The 15,786-nt window shown below is 37.8% G+C and overlaps 1 protein-coding gene across 9 annotated transcripts in view; it reads left to right on the top strand.

The window, feature by feature from the left end:
- The window catches only part of ubr4 (ubiquitin protein ligase E3 component n-recognin 4), a gene marked incomplete at its 5' end in the record, with an annotated part of 53,569 nt that overhangs the window by 19,196 nt on the left and 18,587 nt on the right, over nucleotides 1-15,786 (top strand). For 4 of the 9 annotated variants that reach the window (XM_079238691.1, XM_079238689.1, XM_079238690.1 and 1 more), the window contains 32 exons: nucleotides 126-244; nucleotides 347-444; nucleotides 701-858; nucleotides 968-1,174; nucleotides 1,375-1,476; nucleotides 1,556-1,656; nucleotides 2,462-2,849; nucleotides 3,060-3,123; nucleotides 3,252-3,443; nucleotides 4,007-4,077; nucleotides 6,064-6,211; nucleotides 7,083-7,316; nucleotides 7,447-7,617; nucleotides 7,717-7,899; nucleotides 8,207-8,365; nucleotides 8,517-8,669; nucleotides 8,867-9,094; nucleotides 9,330-9,487; nucleotides 9,588-9,762; nucleotides 9,884-10,085; nucleotides 10,429-10,592; nucleotides 10,897-11,113; nucleotides 11,324-11,540; nucleotides 12,190-12,222; nucleotides 12,468-12,531; nucleotides 12,660-12,794; nucleotides 13,076-13,250; nucleotides 13,451-13,582; nucleotides 13,759-13,880; nucleotides 14,000-14,111; nucleotides 14,271-14,401; nucleotides 14,798-14,975. In XM_079238691.1, the coding sequence (XP_079094817.1) occupies nucleotides 126-244; nucleotides 347-444; nucleotides 701-858; nucleotides 968-1,174; nucleotides 1,375-1,476; nucleotides 1,556-1,656; nucleotides 2,462-2,849; nucleotides 3,060-3,123; nucleotides 3,252-3,443; nucleotides 4,007-4,077; nucleotides 6,064-6,211; nucleotides 7,083-7,316; nucleotides 7,447-7,617; nucleotides 7,717-7,899; nucleotides 8,207-8,365; nucleotides 8,517-8,669; nucleotides 8,867-9,094; nucleotides 9,330-9,487; nucleotides 9,588-9,762; nucleotides 9,884-10,085; nucleotides 10,429-10,592; nucleotides 10,897-11,113; nucleotides 11,324-11,540; nucleotides 12,190-12,222; nucleotides 12,468-12,531; nucleotides 12,660-12,794; nucleotides 13,076-13,250; nucleotides 13,451-13,582; nucleotides 13,759-13,880; nucleotides 14,000-14,111; nucleotides 14,271-14,401; nucleotides 14,798-14,975 (4,991 nt within the window). Of the gene's footprint in view, nucleotides 1-125; nucleotides 245-346; nucleotides 445-700; nucleotides 859-967; nucleotides 1,175-1,374; nucleotides 1,477-1,555; nucleotides 1,657-2,461; nucleotides 2,850-3,059; nucleotides 3,124-3,251; nucleotides 3,444-4,006; nucleotides 4,078-6,063; nucleotides 6,257-7,082; nucleotides 7,317-7,446; nucleotides 7,618-7,716; nucleotides 7,900-8,206; nucleotides 8,366-8,516; nucleotides 8,670-8,866; nucleotides 9,095-9,329; nucleotides 9,488-9,587; nucleotides 9,763-9,883; nucleotides 10,086-10,428; nucleotides 10,593-10,896; nucleotides 11,114-11,323; nucleotides 11,541-12,189; nucleotides 12,223-12,467; nucleotides 12,532-12,659; nucleotides 12,795-13,075; nucleotides 13,251-13,450; nucleotides 13,583-13,758; nucleotides 13,881-13,999; nucleotides 14,112-14,270; nucleotides 14,402-14,797; nucleotides 14,976-15,786 lie in introns of all 9 variants that reach the window. The other 5 variants (XM_079238687.1, XM_079238685.1, XM_079238684.1 and 2 more) reach the window with 3 other exon arrangements.

The following is a 15,786-nucleotide window of genomic DNA, read 5'->3' as shown; positions in this document are numbered from 1 at the left end:
TCTGTAGCTGTTGCATTTTGTGAAGAATGTGTAGAACGTGTACTGGATAGAATCATCCAGTTTTATCAGTGTTACTTTCATCATGTTCCCTGATTTTAACAAATAACCAAAATGGTCTTGACCAGATCTTACCTGCTCATGAACATCCCAGAAGAAGGGGAAAACAAGCTGACAGATGCCAAGCTCCAAGGTTATGCTGCAGTTATGTGCATTGGCTCCACCAGGTGCAAGGCTAACATGCTGGGTATGTTAAAGAATTCAAGAATATTGTTTTGTAACACAGTTGTTATGATTACTTAGACAGCTTTTCTGCTAATCACTGTTGTAATCTTTTAAATCTTCACAGGTCATAGTATAATGCAAAACTTGCCGTCCGTTGTACAGACGACATGTGAGACTTGGAACAGCGTCCACACCAATGAGTTCCCCAACATTGGCTCATGGGTATGGGACCTTTAATTAAGATACTAGCATTAAGATTGCTAGTATTTTCTTTCCAGATGGTTATTTTTTTCGTTTTTTTGCCAAAATAAATTCTGACCATTGTTGAAAATGTCTGTGGATAAAATTAACATTTTGAACATATGATATATTTACAAACATTCCAGTTAACACAATAAGTTTTCACACGTTAATTAACCAACTAATGTCATTGGTGCATTTTTTATGAGATAAGACTGAAACAATCATTCTTTTTCAGCGAAACGCATTTGCCAATGACACCATTCCCTCAGAGAGCTACATCAGTGCCATACAAGCAGCTCATCTTGGGACATTGAGTTGTCAGTCTTTGCCTCTGGCCTCTTCTCTGAAGCACATCCTTCTATCCTTGGTTCGCCTCACTGGTGACCTTATTGTGTAAGTGTTAGTTTATTTCTGCTTAAAATACAAACTTACCAACATCTAAGATGTTTGGTGTGGATACTTTTTCATAAAAAAAAACCCTTCCGACTATTTGTCTTTTCAGAACAGAGGAGTTGAATACCACACAGGTTGTAAGCACTCTGCTGCCCCTCCTCCTGGAAAGCAGCACAGAGAGTGTTGCAGAGATCAGCAGCACTTCATTGGAGCGCATCCTTGGCCCATCAGAGTCAGATGCCTTCCTAGCTCACATCTATGAGCGTTTGGTCACTGGGTGTTACAACATTATTGCCAATCACTCGGACCCCAACAGGTGAGATAGTATTTTATTAAACACAGGTGGAACTCAGAATAAAAATATTTTTACTGTGAGATTATTGTTGAATTTAGGAAAATGTTACTTTTTCAGTTTTTTTCCTTTTTTTTAAAAAAAATATATATATTTTGTGAACTAGATGGTGTGCTTCTTTTAGGTGGTACTGGTTATTTTTACATTGCTTTGTTACATTTTAGTGGTTTGGATGAGTCTGTCCTAGAGGAATGCCTGCAGTACCTTGAAAAACAGCTCGAGAGCACTCAAGTTCGAAAAGCAATGGAAGAATTCTTTTCTTTCAGGTAAGTACAGAAAAATAATATGTTTAGCATGATTTGAGATTTTGACCCCAATCTCACATATTTTATCATTTTTTTCCAGTGGTGAGCTTGTCCAGATTATGATGTCAACAGCCAATGAAAACCTGTCAGCGAAGTTCTGTAACAGGGTGCTGAAATTCTTCACCAAGCTTTTCCAGCTTAGTAAGTTGTAAAGTTGCACTACAGATGAAAAAAAAATCTGAATTAAAATGAGCGCCAGTCAACTATTTAAATTATAGCGCCCCATCTCCCAAAATATTGATATACACAACATTTAACACCATAAAAGGATAAAGACACACTGAGACATTCAGGTCAATAAAACAGCATATAAAAAATATCCAATCTATGATTAAACAGCAACATTGTTAATTATTATCCTTTTGTTATATTTTCTTTGAACCTCCTTTGTTGAGACTTTGACTGCTGTTAAGTTTCTGTTCCCTAAATGATCATTTAGAAACATTGGAATATTGGTGGGAATATTAACCAATATTATTATTTTGATAAAAGACACACAGAAGGAACTTCAGTTGCAGCTTCAATTCTTTCAAACCTTTTTCCAGTTTATTATACTAAAAGAAAAAATATAGTGGATGCTTCAAAATTTTATTTAGGTCAGTCTTGTTTGTGCAACACTGTTATAACACAGTCGTTAAATTACTGCTAAACAGCTCATCTGAAGCCTTTGTGTGGACATGGTTTGCAACTTGTCTATATGTATAAATGGCTGCTAAAATTCTGACTAGTGATAGCATATGTTGCTAATCAGATTGTCAAATGAAAATGTAATTGAGTACACTGTTTTCTCGCCAATTAGTGGAAACTACTACATATCTGCAATGTGTAATACTTGGAAGTGTAAAATCTTGATCCCTAAAATTTGTTATTTATATATTCATTAGACAATTTAGCAAGTTGCCTGTCATGTGATTTTTTTTTTCTCTTCTCCCCCCCCCCCCCCAAGCGGAAAAAAGTCCAAACCCAAGCCTGTTATGTCTGTGTGGGTCTCTGGCCCGGCTGGCATGTGTGGAGCCCTCCCGCCTGCAGTCGTGGCTGACACGTATGACCGCCACCCCACCAAAGGACTCAGAGCAACTGGACATAGTGCAAGAAAACCGACAGCTTTTGCAGCTCCTCACTACTTACATCGTGCGTGACAATAGTCAAGTGGGCGAAGGAGTGTGCACTGTCCTTCTCAGCACTCTTATTCCCATGGCAACAGAAATGCTGGCAAGTGGTGATGGAACAGGTTTTCCTGAGCTTATGATAATCATGGCCACACTTGCCAGTGCAGGACAGGGGGCTGGCCACCTGCAGCTTCACAGGGCAGCTATTGATTGGCTGACCAGATGGTAAGAGACCACTTTATTAGACACTAAATTCCACGCTTCATTTCAGTATTTATCATTAAATTTTCGTTGTAGAACTGCATGCTTTGTTGTGTATTCAGGCCGTTATTCCTCTATGAAAAATATGGCTGATACTTTTAAGGATCAATATCATTACTGTTATCAAAGATTTGTATTTCTGAATTTTTATTAAAATCTTCTCATTTTCTCCAGTAAAAAGTATCTAACACAGAAAAATGTGGTGGAGAAAGTGAGCACCAACTTGTCTCATGGAAAGGTAGGATTTTTCTGTTATGTAAATATCCGACAGTGCTAGTTTACTGAAAGAAGCTACATTTATTTCACCCAAGTGTAACTTTATTGATATACCTTTTTTTTTTTTTTTCTTTAAAAAAAAAACTTTAGCATGCCAGTATGCTGGAATGCTCTTGCCACATCATATCCTATCTTGCTGATGTGATGAATGCTTTGAGGCAAAGCAGCGGTCAGGGTACCTCTGCATTGGTCATGGAGGGAGATGAGAAGGCAATGGAAGTTGATTCAGACTGGGTTGAAGAACTTGCAGTAGAGGAGGATGATTCGCAGGCAGAGGACTCTGTAAGACACCATCCTTAATTCCTTTGTTGCTACCTTATGCAAATTTACAATATATTGAACTTCTCATTTTACATTGTCTGGTGTATTTGTATAAAGTTTTTTTGTGTCAAGAAAACCAATCTTGTCTTGCAGCTAAACCAATGGACTAATATCTAGCAATAAATACAGAGCCATAGTTGTGTTGGGGTTTATAGGATGTCTTATCTCCTTGTTCAGATCATGCTACTTTTTAATCATTCAAAAAAGCTCAATATAACATATGTCTTGTAATAATTTTTATCTTGAACATGGGAAAACATTTTTTGAGATAACAGGAATTCAGCTTGAGACTTCTCAACTTGGTTGTAACAGTGGTAAAAAAATTTTTTTTAAAAAGTTGGCGCTTTAACAAAAAAAGATAATAATGGCATTGTGAGTTATTTTATGTTTAGTGATGTACTGCATTTGTTTTCAGTTCTTAATATGTCAAAAATTGAGCTCCCTTCTTTTTTTTTTTCCCCCTTCATCAGTGTCTACACTGACATGTTCATATTCACTTGTTAACTCATGTTGCTGTGTGACAGGATGAAGACTCACTTTGCAACAAACTCTGCACCTTCACCATTACCCAGAAGGAGTTCATGAACCAGCACTGGTAAAGATTAGTTTATTTCTGGTGGCTCCGGTTTTCATCGTGATTGGCATCAGTTTTTTTTTTTCTTTTTTTTTTTTTCTTTTATTGGGATTTATTCAACCACGCAAACAAACCAGGGTACATTTCAAATCTGAAAACTGAGTTTCACCACACAAAAAGTTGCCAAGTAATAAGAGGAACAGAAGACATTCTTGGGCTACAAAAAATCCTCATGCCTTAAGTTCTGCTACCTTGCAGGGTTATTTCATAGTAATGCAGCAGCAGATCGTTTGTGAGCTTCACTCCAATATGCCTAAAGGCATTTATACAGATGTACTTTAATATTAAATACTTCCAAACTTCAACACTCCAGGGCTTTTTTTTTTTTTTTTAAGCGCTAAAAATTTTTTTTCAGCCTTGGGTATTTTCTTTGCATTGAAATTTGAGATGTAAGGTATAGTGGGTAAATAAGTTTCAAGTGTGAAAAATCTCTGCTGGAATCTGAGCAGCTTGAAGACCTTTACACAACTCCATGGTTGTTTCCATGAGCTTGCATTGCAACATAAGCAAAGTGCAAATTTATTAGCAGTATTTTTTTTTTTTTTTTAAATCATTGACATGTTTCTGTACTTTTTAAGTTCTGAACTTGCTCCACCCTAGTAGTTTGTTTGCTGTGTGTCTCCATAGCTTGTGACAGCAGTTTGATTATAAAATATAAAGAGCAACAGCTATGTCTGTGGTCCAACTTGAAATCAATTTTTTTTTTTTTTTTTTTTTTTACTTTAGTTTTTCATTTTTTACAGTGAACATACTTACATTATACATTATAATCATGCCCCACTTGGCATTACATACGAGAGTAACAAAATGAAACATAAATATCAGGGGTATGAAAAATCTGATACTGTTTTTTGTCTTGCTTTAATAACAAAAATAATTTTCATATACAGTAAAAAAAAAAAAACTAAAAAAAAAACATTTTTTTTTAAAAAAGAGAAGAAAAAAAATAAAACCTTATCAGTAGCACCTACCAACTTAATTCACATAGTTGATGTTCTGGTCTCATCAAGTAAAGCTTAAAAAAGGCATCTACACCTTCTGATAGTAGTTTTCTTTATGTTACCTGCCAAAACTAATCTGTTCCATCCTGGAGACCGATACCATTTCATTCAGCCATCTCTTAAAACATGGGGGTGATGGAGACTTCCAGTTCAATGGTATCAGTTTTTTAGCGGTCACCATGCCTATTTGAAGAGCCTGCTTATCATAAGGAGGGATAGTTAACTTTTCAGAAGAGCCAAATAAAGCCAATTTGCAGTCCATTTGAATATTTATTTTGTATTGCTTAGAGAAACACATAAATATGTCATACCAAAAACAATTGAGTACAATGCCAAAACAAGCGTGAGAGAGAGAGTTCAGCTATGCCACATCTATCACATGCAGAGAACACAGACTCAAAAATTCTGCTGAGCTTAGTTTCAGAATAATGTAGTCTGTGCATAACTTCCAATTGAATTAATTGACGTCTGGAGTTAACAGAGCACCTATATATACCGGACAGGCTTTCTTCCCACAATTCCTCTTATATTGGAACACCCAGTTCCTCTGCCCATGCGTCCCTAAGGTGATTGGTACTCGATGACTTCTCGAAAACGGCAACAAAGTGGGAAATCAAATGTTTAGACTTTAAAGTAAGTCATAGAAATTATGGCTCTCAGGCCGTATTGGAAAAATGTTCTACAAATTATGCTGGAAATCAAAGTGATATGTTTGTGGCAGAAAGTCATATATAAGATCCAGAGAATCATTAACCAGACATGTTTAGTGCTGCAAACATGACTATATTTTGTTAAAAAATATTCTACATCAATAGGAGGGCCATTTTTGGGGTCAAATATCTTTCCTGAAACTCCTGGTTTCCACTGTGGAAATTGAGGACAATATAAATATTTTATCATTGCCCTGGTTTACTATATAGTCTTATCTTTTCCCTGTCATTTTTAGGTACCACTGTCACACCTGTAAAATGGTGGATGGGGTAGGTGTGTGCACTGTGTGCGCCAAGGTCTGTCACAAAGACCATGAGATCTCCTATGCCAAATATGGCTCTTTCTTCTGTGACTGCGGTGCCAAAGAGGATGGCAGCTGCCAGGTGAGACCGAATACTTCAGGTCATCATGGGAAGAGAACAACAGCGGTAACTTTGGCTTGCAAGTCATTCCCCCATTGACCTCCATCCAGTCATTTCATTTGATCAGGATTATAGCTAGTCTATGCATATGGCCAGAATATGAGAGAAAATGTATTATAAGTGCCTGCTTTAGTTTTTTTTATGTATTGAATAAGGCCAGTTTCTCTAGTTAATGTTGGATCTTAATGTGCATGTGAATTACAACCCATCAACTACATTTTTTCTGTTTTGATAAGTACCATAAACCTTCAGCCTTCTTTCTTTGTGCTTGTGACTGCATTTATTTTTTCCTGTCATTTAAGATGACTGTAAGGAGTGATGAGTTTTGTGCACTTGTGTCATGCATTATTTACACTTTTTCAATTGTATACATCATAAAGCTAGGTTTACTGTCCAATAAGAGCATAACTGTATTAATCTTATTGGCTTGAATCAAATTAATGTAATTAACAAAGTTTAATTTCCCAGCTATAATAATTTCTAACAATTTAAAAAAAAATTTTGGCTTTTGAGACTATTTAGAAGGAATATTTCTACATAAAAATCAACTGTGATTATGCTTTTACGATATACTCTGCTGTGTGTAGAAGCTAGCAAAGGAAAAGTAAGCTATTAAACTAAGAATAACTTAGTCTTAACTGAGAATAAAGTTAGTTGATGTTAACTTAAGTTGTGTTCAGTTCCACAATGAGATACACATACACTACCATTCTGAAGTTTGGACACCTTTAACCATTTATTACATATTTATAAGTATGTTAAGTTTTTTTGCTTGTACTGTACATGATAGTTTTAGATTCCACTAATTGACTGCATGCCACATCTTCCACAGGCCCTGGTGAAACGCAGCCCCAGCAGCGGCATGGGCTCCACTCTCAAAGAATCTTCAGCATTTCAAAGTGAACTGCGGATGCCTGAAAGTGCAATTCGCCATCAGAATGCTTCACCCTCTGACAAGGGCAAGGTCACCATCTGTGATGGCAAATCTGGTGATGAAGACAGGCCTAAGAAAAGCAGCGTGTGCAAGAGCATTGAGGGCTGCCAGGAGGAGTTGATAACACAAGTGGTGAGAGAGAAAACATCTTTTCTGAAATAATTACTCTGCATGTCTCTTGCTCAGACTTTTTAAGCTTATTTATTTGCCGTCACTGCTTGTTACATTTAATGAACTGTGATTTTGGCTCTTTCCATGGCAGATGGGGTCCTGCACTGCTGCTGTCATACTTGAAATGCTCATGTTTCTTATGGAAGCTATCCAGACCAACTTCCAGCAGGCATCTGCAGTTGGAAGCAGCAGCCGTGCTCAGCAAGCTCTCAATGAACTGCATACTCAGGATAAAAATGTGGAAATGACAGACCAGCTAATGGTAATAATATCATAAATGAGTTGGTGTGAAGAGGAAGTTCATTGGTAATTTATAGAGGCCTAAATGGAATCTGCATTAAATTAAGTCGTGTTTTGTCAGGTGCCGACCCTTGGGTCTCAGGAAGGAGCTTTTGAGAATGTGAGGATGAACTACAGTGGAGACCAGGGACAAACCATACGCCAGCTTATCAGTGCACATGTCCTGCGCCGTGTTGCTATGTGTGTCCTGTCGTCACCCCATGGCCGCCGTCAGCATCTTGCAGTTAGTCATGAAAAGGGGAAGGTAAATATGAATCTGTAAACACTGGTTTGACACAGCCAGCTTAGGAGAGTTGTTTTTGAACAAGAATTGATATATATGCAGGGTTTATTAATGAGCTAAAAATGACATGGAGCATTACAACAAGCACTGCTGTATGAAAAATAGTTACGTCTGTTTGTGTAAGTTTAATTTTCATATTTATTTAGATCTTCCAAAGTAAAAGTTTATTTGTCTTGTATCATTTTAATAGTTGCGCAAAGTTTAATTTATCAAGTTGCTTGTAGGATCTATGCTGTTGGTAAATACACTTTTTTCTCTTACCTGACAGATAACAGTCCTGCAACTGTCCACTCTACTAAAACAAGCTGATTCAAGCAAGAGGAAACTAACACTGACCCGTCTGGCTTCTGCCCCAGTTCCTTTCACTGTCCTCAGTCTCACAGGAAACCCGTGCAACGAAGATTACCTGGCTGTGTGTGGCCTTAAGGTCAGAGAACAAGACTCTTTTACCCTAAGATTGATTTTCTTTCTTATGCATGGAGTAAGAAAACCTTTAGGAGAGTAATGCATTTTTGTGCATCTGCCTTTAAAAAAAAAAAAAAACTTAAATCAAATTTATATACATTTTTCTCTCCCAGGACTGTCATGTGCTAACTTTCAGCAGCACAGGCTCTGTGTCAGACCATTTGGTTTTACACCCACAACTGGCTACAGGCAACTTCATCATCAAAGCAATCTGGTTACCAGGTTCTCAGACTGAACTTGCCATCATCACTGCTGACTTTGTCAAGGTAAATAGTAATATAATGGCTAGACTTTACTACATTGAGTAAATTAGGAGTATTGACATGTTATTTTTAAAATTATTTAAAGCCTTTGTTAACTTCAGAAGAAAGTTAAAGGTCTTTTGCATGTAACTATCTTTTAAAATGTGTTTTATATTTTGGAGATGAAGTAATACTCTTCTTTTTGTCTTTCTTTCCAACAGGTCTATGACTTGTCAGTGGATGCTCTGAGTCCCATGTACTACTTTCTGCTACCAAGCTCCAAGATCCGGGATGCTACGTTCCTGTTCAATGAAGAGGGAAAAAACATCATTGTAATCATGTCCTCAGCAGGGTACATGTACACTCAGATCATGGATGAGTCGAGTAGCGCCCAACACGGCCCCTTCTACGTCACAAATGTATTGGAAATAACGCATGAGGATTTGAAGGTAACTTCAGTTTATATTTAAATACCAAATACATTTACCTTCAAAATATGACTTGGCTGTTGTGCCAGATGTCATCTCATTTGATGGAAAAGTGAGATTTTTTTTAAAAATTTTTTTTTTTTTACTGCTACCTTTTTCACAATTCATTTCATTTAATGTTTTCTTTAAAATACATGATTATTCAAAAAATTATCAACATCATGAAGACGAGGGTGTTCTTTCTTTTTAATCACAGGACAATAATGGACAGGTGGCTGGTGGTGGTGTATCTGTTTATTACTCCCACGTCCTTCAGATGCTTTTCTTCAGCTACAGCCAAGGAAAGTCTTTTGCCGCCACAGTGAGCCGCAGCACAACTGATGTGCAGAGGCTCTTTCCCATCAACATCAAAGGGTAACGCACCCTTCACATCATATGTGGTTTCTGAATTTCCCTGCAACAGAGATGCATCTGGAAATAATAACAAACACACCTTTTCTCTTGTTGTATTTAGCTCTAATGGTGGCAGCAGCAAAATGTCGCCTGCTCTGTGTCAGTGGTCAGAGGTCATGAACCATCCAGGTCTGGTGTGTTGTGTCCAACAAACAACAGGCATACCGCTGGTAATCATGGTCAAACCCGACACCTTGCTCATCCAGGAGATTAAAACGCTGCCAGCTAAAGCTAAGGTAGGGTTGAAATCCTTTAACTCTTTCATTAATGAACGTAAGAAATTAATTAAAGAACAGTGTTGAAAATAGGATTTAATTGCACAACAATTTTAAATCAATTAATTTATCTTTTCCCCAGATTCAAGATATGGTAGCTATCCGACACACTGCTAGCAACGAGCAGCAGCGCACCACCATGATTCTTCTCTGTGAGGATGGAAGCCTACGAATCTACATGGCAAATGTAGACAACACCTCTTATTGGCTCCAGCCCTCGCTGCAGCCCAGCTGTGGCATCAGTATCATGAAGCCTGTCCGCAAGCGCAAAGCTGCCGCTGCAAGTAAGCTTAAGAACAGACAATGATAGTTTTTAATCTGTTTGCTATTACTTGCACAACAGTAAATTATTTGCACAGGACAAAAACAAGGCAAAAAGCCCCCTCTACAAAAAAAAAAAAAAGATGAACAGAAAATTACAATTTTCCTCTGATTTACCTCTGGGAGTAATAAAGTGTTACATTTAAAGTGATATGTATGAACGGAAAAGCATTTATAAAAAAAATGCAAGCGACTTTGTGCGAATTATTTTTTATTTTTTTTAGCATCGTACCTTATGCTGATTGAAAAAAAAAAAAAAAAAAAAGTTCTCATGTCTGTGTTATGATTTTTTTTTTTTACTTTAAGCCACTCGGACTTCCAGTCAGGTGACATTCCCTGTGGACTTCTTTGAGCACAACCAGCAACTAACAGAGGTGGAGTTTGGGGGAAATGACTTGCTACAGGTCTACAATGGTCAGCAGATCAAACACAGGCTCAACTCCACAGGGATGTATGTGGCCAACACCAAGGTAGAGACGTATTCACTTTGTCAGTGTCAGGACAAATGCTCAACATTGCTACGCTTTCCCATAAATGTAATGAGTTGATGCTGCATCAGTTTACAACCTAAATCCTAATAAGTTCAATCTATAAATGTGCATCTAAACAATAAAATTACCTTTTTTTTTTCTTTTTTTTAAAAAAACATTTGGGACAAAAAATGTCATTTTTGAGTTGCATATAGTTGTGCAAACAGATAAAAATGCAGAACTCATAACCAAATTTTGCCATTCTTCTTATTTTCCTTTTTTTTTTTTTTTTTTTTTGCTTTAGCCTGGTGGGTTCACTGTGGAAGTGGTGAATAACAACAGTTCAATGGTGATGACAGGCATGCGGGTGCAGGTGGGCACCCAAGCCATTGAGAGAGCTCCTTCCTATGTGGAGGTCTTTGGCCGCACCATGCAGATCAACTTGACAAGAGCTCGCTGGTTTGATTTCCCCTTCACCAGGGAGGAGGCCTTGCAGGCTGACAAGAAGCTCTCCATATTCAGTAAAAGTGCCCTACTTATTTTTCTCCACCTTGAAGACTTTTCCTAATGAAACTCGTGCATTTTATGTAGTTTCCAAATACCTTTTAAGTTTGAGTTTTATATCTATGTGAGCTAATTTATGGTGTTTCTACAAAATGATCAGATTAAATTAGTTTAATTTTACCTAAATGCATCCTCTGATGTTATTGTTGTACTCTGTTGTTTTAAAGTTGGTGCATCAGTCGATCCAGCTGGAGTCACAATGCTTGATTCAATCAAAATCTACGGCAAAACAAAGGAGCAGTTTGGCTGGCCTGAGGATCCACCAGAGGACTTTTCCTCTGCATCAGTCAACAATGTCTGCAGTCCCAGCCTCAACCAGAGCAACGGCACTTCTGATGGAGACATTGCCACCCCAACAACAACAAGTGGCAGTGTACTAGAGAGGTATGGATTTCACCATTTATGAGTTTCGTGTAGTTTTGTGTGAGTTTTGTGTCTCAGCACATCTTATGTCCTGAGACAGCTGAGACATTAACTTTCTAATCTCGTTTCTCACTTTCAAATTACCTTTTTGACAATGGGGATTTAAATGCCATTCAGACGGTTGCAACCATCCTTTCAGTGCTTACATGACACTAATAAGTTAGCTTGTATTACAGTTTTATCTGGTTTTATCATTACAGGATTTTTGTCTTTCGTGTAATGAGTTGACTTGACTTAACAATTTATTTGCTGGATTAGTCAAACATATACTTGTAGGTTTAACTTTTTGTTCCTTTTTTTTCTGTAATAGCCCATTTTCCAACAAATGATAAAAACAAATCACATTGCACATACAGTTGCATCTTTTCCTATTTCTTGCCCTAACTCATTACCCACTTTTAGTGTATTCTCCGGAGTTATGTAGCAGGAGGTGTCTAGTTTAGAGAGGCAGTTGGTTCTCTTTAAAGTTGGTGCATGGCTCTTGTGATCATCTTTTCTTGCATGCCTCTCTTTTGTTCAACTGAATCATTTAATTTTCACTTGTTTCTTTCTGTGATCCTCACACTTATTTTTGTTCTTTTTCTTTTGCTCCCAAAAATACAATAAAAAGTTGTGAAACTGAGTCCTTGTCAACATTGGACCGGTTAGTAACTGCCCTTTCTCTGCTTGTTTGTATAGTTTTGTGCATGTGTGCCACTTTGTGTGTCCATGCCTTAGATTCTGAACATGTCATTCACATTTATTCTTGCATTCAGTATTGTGTTGCATATAGATTAGCACAGACTGCAACAAAGTGAGAATGCTTTTTGGCTTCTATTTTTGGGTTAAGACTTGTTTTCTCGCAGGATCTTTGGGAGAAGCAGAATTAATTCTCTCTCCCCATTTCAGGTTGGTGGTCAGCTCCCTTGAAGCTTTGGAAAGTTGCTTTGCTGTAGGTTCTTCTGGTGAAAAGGTAAACCCACAGAGATTCACTGTTTTTGTTGCCCTTGACGAAGTGGTTAAGACTAAAACACTTAGTCTGTGTAATTATTTCTGTGTTCTACTGTCAAGCATTGTTAAATCATATTTTAAACTCTACAGGAGAAAAACAAGCCTGCTGCACTAGAGTTGGCCACTCTACTCCTGTCCATGCCAACTCCTACAGGTGTGCAGCAGCAGACAAAGGGACTTCTTGCTAGCCTGCACACCAGTCGCACTGCCTACCACAACCACAAGGTAAAATGAAAGCCCATTTGTGATATTAGACCAAATGCGATAGCGTCTTGTTCTGAGGAGCCCAGCTTTTGCATTCTTTGTCAAATTTTTCTTATCAGTTAAATTTACAGCATAAAGATTAAAAAAAAAAAAAAAAAATCCAACATCAGTTCTTGCTATTCTTTATTGCAAAAAATTTCCTTGGATTTGAAGTGTTCTGGGTTTGTAGGTGTGAAATATTTGGTTCTGATTGTATGACTCCTTGAGAACTAATGCAACTTTTATTTCCCTGCTCTCATCAGGACCAGTCCTTGCTGAGTAATGCGGTGCAGTGTCTGAATAATTGCAGTCGTGAGGGGAGGGAGCTTGACCCTGACGTCTTCCAGAGGCTTGTGATCACTGCCCGTTCCATTGCAATCATGAGGCCCAACAACTTGGTTCACTATACAGAAAACAAATTATTGCACAATGACACTGGTAAGAGGCCATTCTGTTGGTGACAGATGTTTGCCACAACTGAGGAATTGCAGTTTGTCATGTATGATCACACAAGTAGATAAATTTCATTTCACGAGTGATTAAGGACAACAGCTGCTCTGTTTATTAAAATGACTTTTTTATGGCAACAAAGTAGCATAAAAATTCTACACATGCAAACTTTTTGCTCCTAAATTTAGAAATGGCAGAGGATGGGCAAAAACGTTTGGATGGAGAAAGCTGTAATTTCATTGCACAACTGATGAATAACTTCTGGAAGCTTCATGCCTTGAAACCCAAGAATGCATTTCTTGCTCCTGCTTGTCTGCCTGGTAAGTGTAAATATTTGGATTTAAATGCACATTTATTTACAACATTTACATGAATTTACATGCACACTCTCCTCCAAATGTTTTGCAAAAGTGAGACCATGAGCAAAATGACCAACTATGGCTTTAAAACTAATACTTTTTGGATATCAATGTGCACTTCTTTTACTGTATCAAAGGTCTAACACATGTGGAAGCAACAGTTAATGCCTTGGTGGACATCATACACGCATACTGCACATGTGAACTGGATTACATCAATGTAGCTTCCAAAATATACATGCAAATGTTGCTGTGCCCTGTAAGTAAAATTATTTTATCTAGCCACACAGGATTTTGGTTATTTTTCAGTTTACTGTACTCAGTGTCCGTATAGAGTTGTGGAGTAATCTTTTTGTATTTGAAAAAAAAAAAAATCAGGATACAGCTGTGAGCTTTGCATGCAAGCAGGCTCTGATCAGAGTGCTACGACCAAGAAACAAACGACGTCATGTGACACTTCCATCTCCCCCACGCTCCAACACACCTATAGGTAAGTTTTTTTTTCCAAGTATTACACAAAGTACTGTGGTTTAGATGTTATGTTGCTAAGTGTGCATGTAAAGTTTAGGCCAAATTGTTGTATTGAGTGTCCTAATATTTAAATTAGTTTTCAGTCTTCAAAAGGTTTGTGGTTAATTTCCCTTATCAGGAGACAAGGATGATGATGATGACGATGATGCAGATGACAAAATGCAATCATCTGTGATAACTGGAGGCGAAGAGTCTCGGCAGGAGAGCCAAGAGCAGAATGAAGTGGACCATAGCGACTTTGAAATGGTGGTGAGGCAAAAAATAAACTAAAGCAAATGCAAGTCTAATCAGTTTTAAATGTTGTGTTTGAACTGTTCGGACTAAGAGAATAAACTGTGTTGAAAAAGTCCATTTGCCACTCTCTTGTAAATACATTACCAATCAAATGGTTGTTTATCTGTTGGTAATGCCTGTATTATGATTAAATACGTTTTGCATTTTCACTATGTACAGAAGTGAAAATTATAGTGTACAGATGAGTCCTGATGTACATTCCGGTCTTTTTATATTGGAATAATTTTATTCTCCAGTGTTGAAGACAATCAATACTGGAGAAACTAGAGATGAGCTTATTCCTGAACCCATATAAAGCTAGGAAGAAGAATGTTGAAGTAATTGGAATAACAATCTTAACATTTTTCCCAGTCTGAATCCATGGTCCTGGAGACGTCAGAGAATGTCAACAATGGAAATCCATCTCCTTTAGAGGCTTTGTTGGCTGGAGCCGAAGGTTTCCCCCCTATGCTTGACATCCCTCCTGATGCCGATGATGAAACCATGGTAGAGCTGGCCATTGCTCTCAGTCTTCAGCAAGATCAACAAGGTAAGTAGTAGTAAATAAAAAAATGAGGAAAACATGGAGTGGTGAATGAAATGTCCTCGTCTGACTTAACTATGATGTTAAAGATATTAGGGACGTAAAAAGTCTATTTTTTTTCTTTTTTTTTGTGGCGCCTTCACACCAGGATAATCCAGGGACTGTTTTGGGGAGGGAGTTCAGAAACTTTGGCCACTTTTTTATTTTATTTTATTTATTTATTTTTTGCTTTCACAATGCTCCCACAAACCAAACTGCCTGAACCAGGTCAAGCAGTTATGACAGCTTTCTAATGATGAAGATGTATTCCCAGAAATGACTACTGAACAATAAAGAAAAAAAATCTGTCTTAGGTTTGTCCAGGGCCAAAAAATAGCTCATTCACTGTAGTGACTCCGCACACAAGCAGCAGAGGGACAATAAAATGTAGGGAGTCATGAGGTACTCATTCACAGCACTTATTTCAGTGTCTCACTTTGGGATACACCTCCTCATGCCACACTGATATTTCATGATGCTGCATCATAGCGCAGGCTACTTAAAAGATAGGGTGATGTGTCACAATCGCCAGCCAGCCTGGCTTGGCATGATGAGATAAGTGCGTCTGAGGAATGTGTAGAGGGGACGTTTTCCATACAAAAATAGCTTTTACCAGAATCTGTTTACCATGTGCAGCCAGTGAGGCATCGGGTCATCCAACCTGTAGTTAGTATGCTGGAAGATACTTCCCAGTTTTGATCTGCTGGATGGTCTGACGCTTTCCCGCTGTCAGGGTGTTGGATTAGATTGAATTTGTAAGCGGACCAAGCTCTCTGGT

Source organism: Telmatherina bonti, assembly GCF_933228915.1.
Source record: "Telmatherina bonti genome assembly, chromosome: 4".
In the NCBI taxonomy this organism is placed as follows: Eukaryota; Metazoa; Chordata; class Actinopteri; order Atheriniformes; family Telmatherinidae; genus Telmatherina; species Telmatherina bonti.
The sequence above is the reverse complement of the archived record's forward strand: the minus strand, read 5'-3'. Positions and strand labels throughout refer to the sequence as shown.